Source organism: Macrosteles quadrilineatus, unplaced genomic scaffold (assembly GCF_028750875.1).
Source record: "Macrosteles quadrilineatus isolate MER2022 unplaced genomic scaffold, UCM_ALF_1.0 Scaffold_8__2_contigs__length_117827958, whole genome shotgun sequence".
Classification (NCBI taxonomy): domain Eukaryota; kingdom Metazoa; phylum Arthropoda; class Insecta; order Hemiptera; family Cicadellidae; genus Macrosteles; species Macrosteles quadrilineatus.
This window is the reverse complement of record NW_026542601.1, coordinates 115,405,408-115,425,660: the sequence shown is the minus strand read 5'-3', so window position 1 is coordinate 115,425,660 and position 20,253 is coordinate 115,405,408. Positions and strand designations below refer to the sequence as shown.

The 20,253-nt window shown below is 36.4% G+C and overlaps 1 protein-coding gene across 1 annotated transcript; it reads right to left on the bottom strand.

Moving 5' to 3' along the window:
- Nucleotides 1-12,759: 12,759 nt before the first annotated feature.
- Nucleotides 12,760-15,015, bottom strand: LOC129000680 (uncharacterized). Its single transcript, XM_054427641.1, has one exon. It carries the CDS (start codon nt 15,013-15,015, stop codon nt 12,760-12,762), a length of 2,256 nt encoding a protein of 751 aa, XP_054283616.1.
- Nucleotides 15,016-20,253: the final 5,238 nt, after the last annotated feature.

Below are 20,253 nucleotides of genomic sequence, written 5' to 3'. Positions count from 1 at the left end.
TTTTCCAATATTATGGACAGTCTTCAACCATAATTAAAAAATAAACTAACGTTTCATAGGCAAATTGTCGAATTACTATACGGATTATACTACTGTTAACGATTGCTTATGTCTCATCATACTTCCTTTTTTAGCCTTAAGATTGAGTAAAATGACAAACAAAGGCTATATGAGTCTTCCTTATATCATCCTTAACTTAGGTAATCTGTAGATAGTGTATGTAGTATGTATGTTAGTATTTTGTTGACGTTATTAGAGGAGTGTTTTGAGATTATATTTTCAGACACAAAAAGCATTCATATTATTTTTGAATTGAAAAATAATAGGAGGCACGATGAAAAAGAAGTATATTATAGATTAGTGGTATCAATTGATAACACTGAAAAACTATAAATACAAAGCTTTTGTTTCAAGACGTACTAAATAAGGCAATTTAAGATCACTGAAGCCTCTGGAATATACCGCCTTGGCTTAGAGCTTCGGGTAATAAATAGCTTTTTTCGTTTTTTTAATATGTTACCTTTGATTAAAAAAAAAAAAAAAAACAGCCATAATTTGTATGAATTGTATTTTAAATTTATTATTATTTGTCTTCTTCGTTTCTTAAATAAAAAGCATTGGTTACTAAGTCAAAAAGAAATATTGTTAATGTCCAATTGAATATATCTACATACAGTAAACAATATTCATACTTTGATACTTTTCGTTGAAATGGCGACCATGCAAAATAGGTATTTTAAGCCAACTATGAATAGAGATGAGTGTAGGATGAGTGACTATATTTATTTGTAGGTTTTCTATTTATATCAGATAACCAAGTAATTTCAAGTAAAGTACATGGTATAATGTGGATATAATTTGTGTTAGTTTTTTATTCCCAGTCCAAAATTGTATTTGTAAAATGTAACTTGTTTACAATAAATGTTTTTCATTACTAATAGTTAGTCACCATATCAAAAAACATCGCCGGTATATATATATATGCTTATGATAATATCCCTTGCCCAGTGGCAAGGTTGTCAACCAATATCTTTTGTAATAATATCCAAAATTAATATTTCAAACAACCCATAGTAACTTCCAATCAGGATTCTAAACATAGTTTAAAACGTATATTTAATTGATTGAACTCGGTATTCAACACACAAACTCATGTATATTAATGAATCAAGTTTCTCTGGAGGTGATGTGTCTACTGCACCTTCGTGATACAAACTTGGTGTCAGTTTTACAAACTGAATGTCAAACTGTTTAGTTGGGGAAGTTTTGTCTTCCCTAACACTAGTTGTGTTTGTATTTTGTCACGCGATAAGATGGCGCATTTGTAATACCTTTGCAGAAAAAGTGCAATATCCTAAAGTTCATTTCTTTGGTAACTGTCAATAGATATGTGCAAACATATTGAATATTTTTTGTTTCTAAAATCCACATTATGATTGGTGTGATTTTGATATTTTCTTTAATTTCGGCTTTTGTTCTTTTTGAAGAGGTTGGCGACCTCTTTCAACTCACCTTTGCCCGTCCACATGGCCCACAGAGGCCTGCGCGTGGAACGTTTCCAGCAAATCAAGTGGTTGGACGGTACAGTAAAAGGTTAACATGCACTGATACCAGGATGCAAACACTAACGCTTTCTTTAGCCCAAAACCCATGGAACGCAAAGTCCTTTCCTAACTAAGCTCAAAGTAAAAAAGTCAAAACAAATAATAACATAAATGTACTAAGCCAAAAGAAATCAATTCGCTATTAGGTACTTCCAAACAATGTTGTATTTCTCCATCAATATAATAAGACATACTTTGTATATGCAAAATCTATGTTAAAAACTGAGCCAAAATAGGTTAAAAATTCGTAGAAGCTTGCGTGCTTTATGATGCAAATCCTATGAAGATGTCGATGTAGACTCCACTGATGTTATAAATGGGAACCACGACACCGTTGTAACATTAATTTTAATTGGTCCTAAAATACCTGATATTGGCTCTGACACAATACTATTAACCTTAACAATCTATACCCGCTAGAACATATTTTGCAAAATATAGCCTTTGTAAAATATTCGTATTTCAAAACAACAAAGTTTTTTCTTAATCCCTTTTTTTAAACAAAAGTTAAAATTCTATGAAATCAAAGAAATTTGTTGATGATTTTGCCGTGAGACTATCACCTTTATAATAAAAGCATTTAGAAATGTCAATATTGTAAGTAAGTTCTATAATCACTTATACGTATTTTGTAAAGGTTTTTATATTGAAAACGCAAGAAATATAGACAAAAGTAAAAATCTATGTCTAATTGTGACACCATGCCTAAATTTGGGGTCTGACTTAGGGGAGGTACAAATGAAGCATTTAGTTCAAAATTCCTCCGTGAACAGCGCTGTAGTAGAGAGCACTTTTGCAATGTAGGTTTACTAATCGCAAAAATAGTTCTGTTCATAAAATAAAATTATAAATGCCTCAAATTCAATTTTACTATTTTTTAATTATAAAATTAAACTATCATAACCTAACCGAACTAACCAAACTTGCTGATAAAGAAATAATATAACAAAAGTTTAGTAATCGGAAAAATAATTCTGTTTATTAAATAAAACTAGAAATTGCTCAATTAAAATTTTATAATGACTTAATAATAAAATTAAACAGTAATAACCAAACCAAACCAACCAAACTTGCTGTTAATAAAAAAATCTTGGACATAAAGTTAATGCTACCAGCGGGATTCGAACCCGGGACCTACAGTATATCAGCCCGGCACGCTAACCAATAGACCACCGAGGCCGATGGCTGTTGAACGTTTTGTTACGGTAATGGCGTTCCCTCAGCTAATGAGAAGCCCTCAGCTGTCATCGTAGCCTCTTCTATACCTCCCCTGAGTAAATACCCTAAATTTGTATTAGTTAGTTTCAGACGTTAGGCATAAATAATATACAGGGTGTTTTTTTTTTAACTTGCATTTTTTTATGTAAAAACCGCAATAGATAGAAATATGCAGTTTTCGGGAATCATATATTGACGTAGGGGGCCAAATTGTTTTGAATTCAACGTTACATTTACATTCCCCCCTTTTCTCCCCTTGCCCCCAACTTATTTTTTTAATAGCAAGGTACCCCTTGTGACAAGTAGTTATGTATTTACGGGTTCTAGGCCAGGATGAGGATGAGAGCAGTCCTAGGACGGGATAAAAGTCCTAGAACGGGATAAAGTCCTAGAACGGGCTCCTCAAAATCCGACACTCAGAGAGCGGTCTTCTGCAGTTCCTTTTCATAGAATCCGCCTATAATTTCTTCGCCATTTTGATCGGCGATCCTATAAGTAACCGGTCTAGTGTTTAGAATTCGTGCTATTGTAAATATCTCCGAAGTCCAGTTTTGTTTATATTTATTCGCAAACACGTCTTTTTTCGTTGTGATACGAACTCTATCACCAAGGTCGAACTTGCTGTTTTTACGAATTTTGTGTTCGCGCTCAATGTACATTTTTAATAGATCAGCCTCGTTATCTTTGTTGACCTCTACTGGTCTCATTTTAATAGTGTGGTGATAATCGTGTTGGTTATACTCATCTGTGACTTCTTGTAGTATATCGTACCACTTGTGGGATTGTCGGACTTGGAATTTCACTTTAAGTTTCTCATTCAATGTCCTATGATATCTTTCAATTATTGCGGACTTCTCTTCACTCTCTGTATGGTATAGTTTGATATTGTGCCTCCTCAACATGTTGTTGAACGGTTTGTTTTTAAACTCTGTACCTTTGTCGGTATGTAAAAGCTTCGGTGCTTTATGACCATCACTGTTTGCTCTTTTTATAATCTTCTCGAAAGCCGTTGTCAACTCTGCCCCGTCTTTTTTCTTTAAAGGTTCGGACCAAACGAATTTGCTAAATGTATCTATGACATTTAAAATGTACTTGTACCACTTGTTCTCCCTAGCGTACTGCTTCATTATTAGTAAATCTGCAGCCCACAAATCATCGATACCCTTGGTGACTATTCGGCGTTTAATGAACTTTTTAATAACCGGCCTGTGCAACTCCTTGGCTTCTAAAACCTCATATGGCTCCTTTATAAACGAGTGTTTCACACTGCCGCACACTGCACATTTTGATGTAGACAACCATCTTTTATTTCTAGTTTTTGTGGTCTTTATGCTTTCAGACGCCGTGTTTATTTTGCACATGCGGCAGTACAACTCCATTGCTATATATCGAAATATAGATGTGCTTGTAATATAGACTTTAAATGCGCAAACGAGTCTTAATTAAGTAAACGATTGAGAATTGGTAAAGTGTGTATATAGCACAATAACAATGTGGCATAAACGTAAGATAAACCTGACGAAGAATCAACTAAACAAATTGCGAATTGCTAACAAAAAGCTCAAACGTGCTATACTATATCTCTCCAAGGAACAGCTGAAAAACGGTAATGTTGAAGTATCGCTTGATAGTGACCAACATAAGCAGGTGGAAAGAGCCATAAAAAACAACACTGGAGTGAGGTTGATTTTCGATTATGCCCAACTGAAGGAGATGATTGATGGCGGTTTATTGCGGGAAGTAATGGAGCTGGCTGAAAACAATATTCCTTATTTTAAGAAAGTTGCATCACCACTGATAAGAGGCAAAGTTGCGCCACTGTTGAAAGATCAGTTTGTGCCATGGCTTAAGAAATTAATTGATAGTGAGTTGGATACTCTGATAGATCAAGACGTAAGTGGTGCCGGTTTGACTAGACATATAAACAGAGAACTGAACAGGGTCTTGAGTGGTGCAAAAAAAAAAATAAGCCCACTAACAATATCTGACTTGGAGCGTTGGGCTAATGTTTTACGAATAAGAAACTTTCGTGGTGTTTTTATGAGGGAAGCCTTGCCAAACAAACCGCGTGCAAACGAATGTGGAATTATAAATCTAGGCAATTTAGATTCGGGTGGTACACACTGGACTTGTTATATGAAAACAGGCAACCGAGTTACATATTTTGACTCATTTGGAGACGCACCACCGTTGTTGGAATTAAAAGAATATGTGAACATGGACGATGGTATATTATACAATATGAATAGATACCAGGAATATGACGATCCGCCAATATGTGGTCATCTGTGTTTGGAGGTTTTAAGGAGATTTTCAAATGGTGCGAGTTGGAATGAAATCGAACATGTTCTGAATAATAACAAATATGTATGGTTATGTTGGTTTCTATAATTTTATAATAAAGTATTTTTATTTTTTTTTATTTTAGTAAAACAAACCTTTTAATGTATATATTTAGACATGGATTATCTTTCGATAAACAGATTTAACGAACTACCCCAGAGTATTTCAGATGGTGTTAGTGAATCTCTAGTTGATGAAAAGATACGGAACTTACAGAATGGATTCAACAGCGGAGCTAAAACAATGTTCAAACAAATAGAGGATAAGCTAATGGGGCATCTAAAAACAACCGATTCTTTGGTGAATAGCATTAGTATATCGGGCAACTATTTGAGTGTTAAAGGGAGACGCATTGTTAACACTGCTAAACCCATAGACAAAAACGATGTCGCAATTAAGGAAGACCTTTTAGAGTTGGAAAAACTCATTAAAAACGCGATCAAAACAACAAAACACATTGTGCCGAAAAAGTCTACAACAACTAATACTGTGGATGTGCTCGAGATTCAAAACCATAAGAGAATAAGCGGTGTTGGTAAGGCCATTGAAGCAAACGATGTTGTGGTAAAACTACAATTGGACGAACTTGCGAATAAAATCCTAGAGTTGGAAACCCGTTATAAAACACTAAAAGAAAACGCAAGAGAAAGCATTAATGATTTATATGACAGTTTACCCAAAAACAATTAAGAATATATTTTTTCTTTGCACCATATATTTATTAGATATGACAATTTTAAAACTGACGGGAAATACATCGTTGTTAAATATCCATTTGGAGCACCCGATCTATTTGGGTGAGAGTTCAAAGTACCAGATAGCGTTGATTGGTTTTTATTCTGAAAACAACATTTATAATTTAGTGCAAACTGCTAGTATGACTTTTGAAAACATACTTACACCTCTGGTGATTAACAGTGGACATTGGACAATGGAATCGCTACAGAAGCACATACGAGGGTTTTTGGAAAAAGCCAGTTTTACTGTGGATATAAATCAGTTCGAAATACTTAAAGAAGGTAATCGTGTTGTTATAAAATCACCACTAAAGTTTCAAATAGATAACACGATGCGCTTTTTGTTGGGGTTTAATGAGGACAAAGATTCAGAGTTATCTAATCACTATAAAGCTGATACTGCGCCAAACTTGCGGCCTGTGGATGTTATCGAAATCCACTGTATTATTGTAAACAGCAGTAATACAAGTCATTCTACACATTATCACAGACATGACGAATCGTCGATATTGTACCAATTCTTTCCGAAAGCACAACATGGCTATAAAATTTCTGAAACCCCTCAATACCCGCACTATGTACGATTAAAAGACGGGTTGAATCAAATTCAACAAATTCAAATCGGACTGTTTGATCAAAATGGTACATTATTGCACAATCCTGATTCGAACAGTATTGTGTATTTAGATTTTGTACGAGTATAATTTATTCATAAGATGCAATCGTGTTTATTTTTTTTTATTGCGACCTCGGTTTTATAAAACCGTTTATAATACTCAGCGACAGATGTTGCAAATTTTTTGTTTGTCGTACAAGTATGTGAATATATATAGGCAGACAGTCATGGAGAACTCTAATGATATCGACTTCTCGGACTTCTTAGATAAAATAAACAGAAGCCGTTATATAAGTGTTGCTGACTTGGAGATTGATAAAAAGTATTTAATAGAGGATATAGAGATTGTGAATTCCAAGTATGGTGATCAGATTCAAATTATATGTGGCAACATGAGAATCCGACTGCCGGAGAGTTGGAACACAAGACTGACACCCAACAATATAAAGAAACTTTTGCGATCTGATAAACCCGTATTTGTTGTATACAAAGGCACAAAATCGCTTAGTGGTACTAGAAAAATGCACGATGTAGTGTTTACAACAGATTGAGAACAGTAGAAGATTATAAAAACAGGTTTTGCAAAAACTACTGAAGAATATTTCTCAAACGACAATTGAAAAAGTTAGGAGTTACTACAATAAATTGTATATGATGAAATATTTAATGAAAGTTTACTATTTTAATTTTTTTTACTCACGATCAATATTCAAACCACACTCAGTACATTCTGCTGACACTATTGCAACTGATAGTTCAACAGCATGCTTTATATTGGTTTTATATCAGTGTAACTAGTTCAACTTTCAGACACCTAAAACACTGAAACTTTCGAATACTTACAACACAGTTGTTTGGTTCCTCAGTTGAGAGTTTTTTGGTTTCACTCAACTGTCCGGAGTTTGCTAGTCACACAATGTTACACAACACTTACACACACACTGCCATTGTGTGTACACCGTTCTACGGTGTACACTTACACTGCCTTTGTACACTGTTCTACGGTACACTGCGTTATATATAGGAGACAAAACGTATCTGCGGCAGTCCGAGAGTTGAACCCAGATAAGAAGCACGGCCGGTCTGCGTCATCAGTTGTACAGATAAGTCTATCTCAACTCTGGTGCCCTAGTTTATAATTGGCGTACCGGTATTCATTTAGATGATGTATTAAAACACATTCACACAAGTTTGTTCTCTAACAAAAACGGACTGTTTGTGCTCGTATATATATAGTATAATGTCTAAAATCGACATAGCGAATAATGAGTTTGAGTTTAATGGTCATAGTATTTCAATTATACGTGATCATGCTAACAAACCGTGGTTTGAAGGAAATTCTATTGCAACCATACTGGGCTATGCGAGACCGACAAAATGTATTACCGAACGTGTTGATTGGGAGGATAAAAAAACTTACTCAGAACTGAAAAGGCATGACACACAATCCGCTATACGAAAACGACCCAACACTGTTTACATAAACAAGTGTGCTGTTTCGTGTTTGATAAATGCTAATAAGAGAATGAAAGAATTTAGAAGTTGGTGGCGTGAAGAACTTTTACCCAGTCTAAGGAGGCATCGACGCAATATCGAACATGTAGAAAAAAAACTAATGTATAAAAACATAATGAAAAATAGGACACAACAAGTGTTTTGTTTATTTAAAAGTATAAACACAGATTCTAATAAAAGAATATACAGATTTATTGATGTTCAAAACAGACGTTTGAAGAAAGCTAAAAGGTGTGTGCCGCCTTTAGAATTCGAAATCTGCTATGAATTTGAATACATCCATGATGATGAGTTGATAATTGATCAAGCACTTAAACAACTAACAGATGAGGGCATCGAACAATGCAATAGAAATACAGCAACTGTGGATGATAATTTTGATATGTTGGCATTTGTAAAAAATATTTCAAAAACTAAAATTCCATTTATTAAAATCGATTAAGCTATGAATATCCAATACACCGAATAATCAAAACATTGGAGACATCTTAAAATTACCATTGCCATCAGCAGTGGGGTTATATAAGTGATGAATATTGTTAGTTACCACGAAGAGGCGTCGGATACAAACCTCATACCCCAGCCACTTCGCTGTTTAATTAATGGTAATTCAGGTAGTGGGAAGACGAACTTGTTGTTGAATCTGATTTACAACCCTAGTGGCGTGCTGTTTCGGAATTTATATATATTTAGCAAATCGATTGAACAAGAGGCATACGTGGAATTACGTCAAAAGTACACGGATATAGAGCGGACATTGAATAGGAAGATTGTGTATTTCTTTAGCAATTGTGAAGATTTACCCCCTTTGGAGGAGTGTAAGAAAAACTCACTTGTTGTGTTCGACGACTGTCTGATGGAAAAGCAAGATGTTATAAAAAGCTATTTCATCAGGGGCAGACACAGGAACTTGTCGTGCGTCTATCTGAGTCAGAGTTACGGTAGGGTTGATATGCAAGTCATACGTAACAACGTGAACCTGTTGTGTGTTTTCAAGCAGAACAAACACTACACGAAGCGTATCTATGACGACTTTGTGGGCGCCGATATGACGATTGGCGAATTTGAAACAATGTGTAAGAAATGCTGGAGCGAGCCGTTTGGATTTTTGTCTATAAATATGACTAAAAAGCCGCACAATGGCAAATATATGCGCAACCTGAAAGACACATTGACAAACGATATTACTGGGGGTGTTTTATGTTAAACGATATATACGTGATATTTTCGAAATCCGTGTGTATGCAGCGTTTTTTTGCAGACCCAACAATAAACGCTATATATACGTGATATTTTCGAAATCCGTGTGTATGCAGTGTTTTTTTAAATCATAATACATATGAAGACATGATGTTTTTTAATGTAAAATTAACAAGGTTTTAATGGTTTATGCTTAATTTTGTTTTCAACCTTTTTTGTGAAATAAAACTGGAAAAGTCGAAACATTTATAGATATGAAAAATAAGAGGAAAACCGACGATAAAGACATTATAAAGACGCTGATAAAAAAACAAAAGATGGTGGATAAAAAGTGGCCCGACGAAATGAATTCTGAGGCAGCAAGAAGAATTGAAAAACTGCAGAAACAGTGGAAAACAGATGGCGAAATAAATCAACAAGAACAGGCAAAAGAGATGAGAACCGTTTTCAGTGTACACCCGACTTTCTCTACTAAGCCGAAAAACCAAATGATACTACCGACTAAACGCGAAAACAAACCCCTAACTGTTAACGAGGCTAGGGTGTTGGATAAGCTGCAGGACAAATTAAAGAGCGATTCTGAAACCGTACGAGTATCTGAGGCCGATAATGCACGTAAACGGGAGGAAATTCAGAAGCCTATTGTTGAGGCGATAAAAGAACAGACCGAAACTATTAAGCTTGAAAGAAAACCTAAACGCATACAGGTCATCAGAAAACCGGCGGACACGTTTCGACCCAGACTATCTAGCACACCCAGTAGGAGTGATGTCCCTTCAGAATCACCTAAAGATCCAGAGGACTTGTTTGAAAATCCTACACCGGCTGTGGAAGCTGAGGAACAGCAAAATCGCTCGATCCGCGAATTCACAGAAAATGAAAATATCGGAAGCATCGCAAAACAATGTCTCGCATCCAGTAATGACAAAACTTTTGGTTTCTATTACGACTTCAACAACAACAAACTCGCAATCGGATCACAGCCTGTGTCGATCGAAAACAACGACATCATTTTAGATAAAACGATGGACAGATATGTCGGAACTCCGGGATTGTGGAAACTCTTAACGAGGGCGGAACTTCCCGGAACACATTCCGACTCGGCTGTCGGTGTCTCGTCGAAGATGAGGCTTATAAGCGCGGGCGTGTTCACTTCGCAGGATTTCGAAAAATACAAAGACATCTTAATTAAGACGCACGCCCTGTATCGAAACAACGATCCTTTATCACGCAGGCCCAAGTCGAGTGGCGGTTGGAAATGGACAAACTTGATAAGCGATATATGGAAGGATTTTAAAAACGACTCTAAAGCACAGGGTAAGGGTCTACTAATAGACTCAAACAACCCTGTGGAATACAGATATATAGACGATTACAACGAACTGAGTGATAGAATAAAGTTCATACAGGCCGAGGAAGAGGCCGGCAACAATCGTTTCAACAATGAGAAACTCGCCATTGTTAAGCTCTTGGGCGATAAGATGGAAAAAGCTATCGCCGGACCAAAGGGTATCTCGACTTTAAACGAGTGTCTAACAGCACTCTCGGAGGAAAATGGGATGAACTCTGTTTTGTCTAAAAGTTGTAAACACAACGGTTTAGTGTCGGACAGAAAAAAATATATACACATGTTCAACAGAAGATGAATTTGTTACAGTTGTCGTATTCTGTGTTGATTTCTTAAAAACGACATTGTGAGGTTTTATATTTTTTATTGGGGATTGAAAACTCGAAATCTATATATAGATATGGAGAAATATTATAATGAGGCATCTGACAAGATCGAGAGGTGTGAATACAACACCGTGCTGCCCGTGTCGGATCTGAACTTTAATTCGCCCAATAAATATATAGTGTTCAAATTAGACCACGGGGATTCGTTCTACGACAGACGCATACAGTTCCACATACAGGGCGAGGTGGTCAAAAAGGCAGGTGGGGCTTATGCCCAAGCGGATCCGATCAGGCTCATAGACAATTTTGCAGCATTTCTGTTTAAAAGAATCGAACTGAGAAAACACAATCAGCTGATCGACTCTGTGGACGAGGTGGGCATCACTAGCACAATCAAGGCGTTGACGACGTACAGCAAATCTGGCGAAAATACCTACAACAGCAGTGGGTTCAAATCGAAATTCGACAAAGGGGGAGGCAAGTTTGAGGCCATAGGCACACTTTCCCACTTGGGATTAGCGGTTTTCGACAGTCAGTTGTACCCCATGTATAAGGGCGGATTCGAAATCGTCTTTACACGCGCCGAGGACAATGACGCCATTTTCCGCTGGACAGAAGGCGTCGCACCTGCTGCAAAAACGGCTGACGAGGGCAAGATTAAAATCACACACTTTGTGTTGAGGGTGCCCCTCGTCGAATACGACCCCGTGAAGAAGGTGCCGCTCATAGAAGGGCTCAGGAGGCTGAGCGACAAAAACGACTTGCAATACAGATATTATACTTGGCAGTGTGTCGAAAAATTTGGCGTATTCGGCTCGTCGTTTAGTTTTGATGTATCAAACATATTCAGGAATGTTTCCAACCCCGTATTCGTAATCGTGGGTCTGCAGACGAATCGCAAGAACGATCAAACAAAGGACCCCAGCAAATTCGACAGTGTCAATATAAAAAACTACAGTGTGAAAATAAATGGTCTGCGCTATCCACAAGAGCCGCAGAACCTGAACATCACGGACAAACAATATGGCGTTGTATACGAAAGCTACTCCGCCATACGACAGGTGTTGTTTAAAGACGAAGATGTGTACCTAAACGATGTGGACTTTATAAATAATTACCCACTGATCGTCGTGGACACTCATCATCATCCGTTTAGCAGTGACACGAACAGAAACGATGTTCAAATAAACTTGGACTTTACGAACGCCATAAGTAGTCCGGTAGCCGATCAGGGGACAACCGCTTACGTTGTAATTATTTCAGAAGCAGGGTTCACTTATGACATTAATAAGAATTATATTAAAATGTTCTGATTCATATTTTTTTTTACAACACAAAAAAGTGTACAACAAACGTTTAAAATACAAACTGCTTTCGGCATGAATAAATTATTAATATATGAAATGCGAATTACTAATATAGGAATGGATAATTTTACGTCACTGATTTGGAAAGAACACAGGGAACCAAAAGGAGTTCTCACAGACAATTTTGTCAAAAGGTTCGATCGCTATGTCGATTGGAGTCTGCTTTCGAGGTACTATGCCTTAAACGCGCCTTTTGATTTTATCAGAATGTATCAACACCGATTGGTGTGGGCGACTCTACTCCGATTTCGCACATTTTCAGAAAGCGAACTCGATGAAATGATGATTAATTTCGACAACGACTGTTGGCTGGTGTTGAGCAAATATCAAAAACTAACAGAGGAATTTGTCCACAACCACAGATATAAAGTGGATTGGAAGATGATTGGAAAACGCCAAAATGTCAGTGATGCATTTTTGAACAATCATAAAAGATATGCATCCGCCGAAAGAGACTACTGAATAGTGTAATTGAAAAAAAAATGTTAATCTATATTTTCAGCCGCTTGAATTTCCAGCTCTGCGACTAGTTCAATCGGCACTTTGTAATGCCCCCACGGAAGAGTGTCAATGCCGTTTTCTAGAATGAAGCGTTTATCATCGTGGGCTGATAGGGACTTTTTGTGCAGCTCTATCGAGTAGAGGTTGTGGCCCTCGCTTCTTATGGAGTTCATTGTTTTATAAATATCCACACTGTCAAACAGACAAGTCTTATAATCGTCGAACGTCAGCTCGTGTTTTACTATGGATTTCTTCACACCTTTGGCCTTCTTTCCGCTTTTTTTCTTTTCGTCCTCGTATGCGTACATCTTCGACCTCAGACCCACAAACTCCCTCATCACCACACCGGCGAGCTCGTCTTTCCACTTGCCCAAGACCTTCTTGTTTACGCGGGGCATGTCGTAGGGGTTATTTTCTTTGTAGTCGCTGGTATCGAAATGCTCAATCATGCTTTTCACATCTTCATAAACATCATTGGTCTCTATGACCACATTAAGAGAATCAGTGTCTGTATACTCAACTCTAACCCTGTCGCCGTATTTCCTCTTCAAAACATTATAATGGAAGTCGTAAAGAAACGTCTTCGATATGTCCAAAACACTCATTCCGACATAAATGGGCTTGTTGAAATAACAGGTGGTTTTGCTCATATGAATAGCGGCCAGGTTTTCTGTGAAAATGGTGCTGCTCTTGAAATTGGGCCGGGCGACCCACTTCTCTACCTGTCTGTCTTGTGTGGCGAGTCGGATGTCCACGCGGTTCCGGATGTTCTCCATAGTTTTTCCAAACACCGAGTTGTTCATGAGTTTAAAGAAATCCTTTTCAAAATCGTTGGCCGCCTTGGTTCTCATATCTGTGTTTAGATCTATATACGACTTCAACCACGGTCCTTGGTCAAACATTATAACTCTATGGATTTTTTTCAGCCTCATCCCCAACGAGAGGTATAATTTCAAGTTGCGATAGTGTAGTACGTATTTTTCTTTTTCATACAAGGTGGTGAGTAGCTTTTTAGTTTTCGAACCCGGAGGCGATCGTAGCTCTGGTGCTAGTGGGAGATCTCTGTGCGCGTCATGCAGCTCTTTAGGATACTCCAAATCAACCTCTAGTATATAACCGGTCGAGGACGTGTCTGATACCCCACGTACGTCGAAATTATCTGTTTTCTCTAACCACCGTATATTCCCATAACATAGCGACGACACCATAGCAAAACCATACATATTGTTCTGGTCCAGGTATAAAAGATAGGAGTTGGGTTTCTCCGGATCGTAATCGTGCATATATGGGTTGTTGGCCTTAGCATATCGGTGACAACACTGCGAGACCCCTCCTCGAATTCCTTTGGTGATCATTAACACCATCTCATAGTCTGTTAACTGATCCAGACTTACTCCTGTGATTTTCAACATGGCGTCCCACGCTAAGCCCGGAGAGGTATAATACCAAGCCGGATCGAGTTTGTAGGTATTCATACAAACTTCACGAAAGTTCTCAATGACGTCCGCAAGGAGCAGCGTGTCTGTTCTGTTATACAGCGCGGTGTATTCTTTTAGGTTTTTAATCTGGAAACTCTCCCACACTTTGCAGGCGTGCTCGTAGTCGCTGTCCTCTATGTTGGATTTATTTAATCTGTTGTAAAATGACTCTTTCGGGGGTAAAGCGGTCTCATCAAACTTTTCAATACAGTCCATATAATCGTATGGATACACTCCTTTTTTGCACACCAGTTCTAGTTTATCCCCACTGAAATATTTTGAAGTGTGTCGAAACTGATCTCTGTTTAGGTTGTTAACCAAACTATCGAGGCTAGAAGGCATGAATCTGAACGAATCTAAAAATCGTAAATTTACACCACCGGGAACAACCACCTCATAAGATATGTATTTTTCTTCATTATTAGGCACAACACGAATGTTCTCATTGTTTATACCGAACATCTTTATAAACAGGTGGGTGTCGTAATTACTCAAGTTGTGAACAAAGATTGGTATGAAGTTGGGTTTGCGGAAATTCAGATTACAAACTTTATGTGCCACACCTCGAAACCTCCCGGAGAGATGGTCGTGGTCGAGAGCTCTCTCATCTTTTTTGTTAAAGCGCATACAACAAATATGACAGCTACTAGCACCAGCTATAGTTAGACGATCATCATCTGTTAAACGCATGGGTTTGGCAGCGTCTCTACTGTATAATGTGGCTACTTCTTTAGATACATTCTCAATGCTTTCAACAAACATCTTTGCAGCATCTGGACCAAAATAATCAATTGGGTCCTTATAATCACCCTCACTATATACAACATACAATGAGAAACTGATGGCTTCGTGAGATTGATATTTTTTGGTATACGACTTATCATCCGACAACTCGGGATCGCATGACGCTATGGGTGCTAAGATACTTTCAAAATCGGCATAGCATACAAAGGGGACTCTCATCTTTTTATAATGATTGCGGAAATAAACCCGTGGAGGAAAATCCCCACTCTCCGTAGTAATCATTTTTGGCATTTTTACACGTATAGGATTATGGTTGTTGCAATTTTCCTTGTGTGTTTGTAGTAGACGCTCCTCTCCAAAATGCATGAGGCAGCGATTACATATCCATTTTGTTTTTGTTCTTTTGCTGATTTGAGACCTCACTAATCGACTTAAATTTTTTATCCAACAATAGTGAGTATTACCTCCTGCGTTTTTTAAGTACAACAAATTTACATGTCTGTCTTTCTCATCTTTAGTTATGTATAATGGATATGTAATGTATTTTGATTTCTTTTCTTCAGTTTCTTTATCATTTTTCTTGTTGCATCCGGGATAATCTTCAAAGTATTCCACATCATTGATATTTTCTTGTTTTTCACAACCATACACATTTACAGAAACCCCCGATCGTTTTTCAAATTTTACCACATCAGTCAATGCTACTGGAAAATCAATATCTTTCAAAGCTTCATCGAATTCGTGTTCATGTTGTTTATATTTTGTAACTCTTTGAGGATCCTTTGCAGCAGGATAAAGGGCTGATAAAACAGACCACAAGAAACACTTCTGGTCGTTGTTTCTCACATTTATTACAGCCTCTTTTTTTCCTATTCCATCAGGCAATTCGATATAGCTCGAACCCCTGATTGGTTTGTATTTATTTATGTACAGCTCTAATCTAATAATTTTGCTAAGTGACCAACCAGAACCTTTTTTTGAAAAATCCTCCATTTCCGCTAAGAGATCCCCTATAGCAGTCTCAAAATATTCTGATAAATCACTTGCTAATAAAATAGGTTCATATTTTGTTTTGTAATTAAACTCCGCAATTTCTGGATCCCTCACATAATCAATCAGCAATACAAATCTAACTTTAACTTCAGATGTTTTCAGGTGGTGTTGAATTTTCTCAACAACTAAACTTTTAAGTCTATTTAAATATGTTTTGGGATCTTTTATATTATGATTGTTTTCTATTTGATAAACATTCAATCTCCTCTTAAATGCGCGTTTGCTAAGAGTAATTTCAGCATCAGTAGTCGGAGGATAGTTGGTATTTGTTACAACCTTCTTCATGCCGGAATAAATAGAGGCCGCAGTATTATATATTTTGTTGAATATTGAAGGTGGTGCAGTACCGGAAGGTCTAAACCCATTTACCGAACGTATAACCTTTTTTGGGGGCTGCCCTTTAGGAGTCGAATCAGGCGGAGGTTTACGTTTTAAGCTACTAATCCCACTAGTACTGGGTTGAGGTTCATCAGGAAGAGCCAACCGATTTGTTATAGATTGTTGTATGGTTGGATTTTGTTTACAATTTTCAACATGACTAGAAAGATAGTTTTCACTGAACAATATTCTACAATAATCACATGGCACTTTAGGATTCCGATTAGGATTCTGCGGACATATTTTCTTATGTCTTGATATATGAGGTTTAGAAATAGGTTTATCACAATATGAGCACAACGTAGTGTTGGCCATCACCTCTATATAGAGAACAATATTTTCACAACCAAATAAATTATTCAACCAGATAGCAGAAGATGATTAAAAACATGTTTTAATTATCTACACTACTGATTCAACTTTGACCCCGCAAGATAAAAATATATTGTGAGTCAGAGTAAACCCCAGACTATACACGCTCACTTAACACGCTTCACTAACACTTCTAACACAACTGACAGTTCAAGCAGACAACATACTTTATATAGGTGTCTAGCTCCAATCTAGATTGTTCTATGGTAAGTCGCGTATCTGACTCCAATCTAGATTATTCTATGTTGCGTCATAGTGAGTAGCAGTTATTCAAGGTCAACATTCAATAAATATAAATAAAACTGGACTTCGGAAATATTTACAATAGCGTAAATCTTAAACACCAGACTAGTTACTTATAAGACCACTGATCAAAATGGGGAATAAATTATAGGCAGATTCTATGAAAAGGAACTGCAGAAGACCGCTCTCTGAGTGTCGGACTTTGAGGAGCCCGTTCTAGGACTTTTATCCCGTTCTAGGACTTTTATCCCGTTCTAGGACTGCTCTCAGAACTGCTCTAGAACTGCAGAAGACCGCTCTCTGAGTGTCGGATTTTGAGGAGCCCGTTCTAGGACTTTATCCCGTTCTAGGACTTTTATCCCGTTCTAGGACTGCTCTCACCCTCACCCTGCGCTCAAACAGACCTTTACATAACTACTGTGACATATTAAATGAAAGAGCATGAAAAAAATGATTGATGAAAAAAAATTTAAAATCGGTTCATAAATTTGTGAGAAATGTCCCCCCCCTCTCCCCTGAACTTATTTTTTTTTAATAGCAAGGTACCCCTTGTGACATATCAAATGAAATAGCATGAACAAAGAAAATGTTTGATGAAAAAAATTGAAAATCGGTTCATAAATTTGTGAGAAATTTTCCCCCCTCTTCCCGGAACTTAATTTTTTTTATAGCAAGGTACCCCTTGTGACATATCAAATGAAAGAGCATGAAAAAAGAAAATGTTTGATGAAAAAAAATTGAAAATCAGTCAGAAAAAATAAATTGGAAACACCTTTTTATCAAACAACATCCTAATTAGTTAAGTAACTACAGTATAGTCTGTTACATTATTTTGATACAGTTTTGGCAAAGCTAAAATTTATTTATTTCAGAACGAAGACGGGCACAGAATAATAAGTAAAATCTCAAATAGGGTAACATTTTGTTAAGCCTGTTGTATAGATAAATAAGTTGAATTTCATTTTGCACTTAAATTTAATATAATTATTTTTATGGTATCTTTTTAAATGGAACCTCAAAGTTATTACTCATTTCAGTAAATAGTAAACATTTTTTTTATAGAAAAATTATTTTATAATTAATGCGCAACTTGTCCCGGGAAAGCCTTTGGATTATAGGATATATCATCTATTTAACTATATTTAACGGCAAAAAAATTTAACACATAGAAAAAAGCAAGAGTAAAGTTAATTATGTTAAACTGGCCCGACCCTTACAATAAGGGCGCTAAGGTAGGATAGTTAATTGCATAATAAAATGCTAAACATTCTTATTTACATAACATGCTTTCCTTAATAAATGTTCCTCTAAAATACATCATATGAGTTTTATAAAGATAGTATTTGTATTTGTCTTTATTTGTATTTATGTTGTGTTTGTGCAATGAATAAAATTGCTTTATTGGTGTATTTGTAAAAACATCTGAGTTCTTTGGTTTAAGGAAAGGATATTATTTAGAGTATAAAAATAATGGATACATTTTATATTTATAAATAATACGACATTTTATTACAAAAGTTTTTGATCATCATACTTGTTCACTAATTTATGTAAAATACAGTTGTCTTGTGTGATCTTACTTTAAAGTATCCCAAACATTGCTTGAAGCTATGATATATGTAGGTTATTGTTAAAAAATATTAGGAATTCTACGACTTAACTCAACTAATGCTATTTTGTATTACATTTTATTTATTTAAAAGCCTAACTTCTGTAAAAGGTGTGATATAATGTACAATCTCATAAAATACCAATAACAAAACCAATATAAGGAAGATATGAAGAAATCGTAAAACCAAACGCTGAAATCTCCGTTGTATATTAAGTTCATGTCTATAAATTAACGAAGTTCTATGTCGGTTAGGCGTTAGCGTATTGTAATTCAAATGCCATTGGTATAATTGGCAGCATAAATACACTGACTATAACAGTATAACGGTGGAAAACTTTTTATAGTTCATAGACTGCTAAAAAAATCAAAAATAAATGTTAATAGTTGTCTGCACACTAGTACAGGCAACATTCTAAAGGAAATATTATATATTTTAAGAGAAGTGATTTAATGAAACCTTAAATGATACATATTCATTTGAAAAGCATAAATGAGAAAAGCTTGCGTGCTTTATGATGCAAATGTTCCTATAAAGATCTCACTCCGGACCTCGCTAACATAATACGTTCAGCTCACGACATGGCTTTCACTTTACTGTATTGAAGGGCTAAGATGCCTTTGACACAATCTATATGATAGATATAATCTATTTAAGTGCACTTATGTTTATTGTATGTATTTTGTGCTCTACCCAAAACTAACAAAACCGTTTTGCACATTATGTTATTTTTGTTCCAGGATGCTAGAGATGGGCCCGAGATTATTTTTTACATTACTTCAGGCTAGGTGTAAAGGTTGCGGAACTATCACTTAGGTGAAAAGTTTGCGCTGCAGACCATTGGTGATTTGGTGGGATTTTAACCGAATCCCCGAGCTCCACTTCACCCAGATTGCTTCTAACATTGTGTACATTGGAACATGACTAATGCTAATAGTTAATGGGAGGATCTAAACCCTTTCTCTGGGAACTAAAGGCCAGCAGTCTAGTAGAATAACCCCATTACCAAAATATAGCAACGTATACTACTTGATATAGAATTTACAAACCATCACTTGGTTTTGTAAGAGGGTAAGGCAAGAAAATACGTTTTAACTACTACCGTTTTTTAAAGTAGCCATTTCAGTCCAGTTCATAGAATTGAAAGGTTTCACATAACAGCATTGTTTAGGCAAAATAGTGTATGCAACTCGCGTATATAGTGTTTAACGACACTCGTAGAAGCTTCTAAGGCACTCACCAAGGCTCGTTCCTTAAATTTCCTACTCGTGTCGTTAACACTATCTTTACTGAATCGTTTCATAAACTACTATAAAGATGGAGGTGGCCAGCCTCTGTCGTGGGACTTCTAAAGGCTCAGAACCTGAAAACCTACTAAAACCCTCATATTATTTTCACAAACAAGCCTAAGAACACTTGTTGTACTTGATAGAAACTAGGCCTAGTTAACCTACATCCAAAGTGCTCACTTAGTTTATTACCGTTTGTCTGGCATGGTTTTAGATCCTAATCAAAATAAGGTTATTTTTTTATTTGAAGGATAATCCAAACGTCTCAAAAGCTTGTATATAAAGTATTGATTAAGTTACAGTTAATAGAT

What these genes read in the sequence shown, in the direction of transcription:
- LOC129000680 (XM_054427641.1), bottom strand. Translation starts at nt 15,015, where the DNA reads ATGTTTGTTGAAAGCATTGAGAATGTATCTAAAGAAGTAGCCACATTA.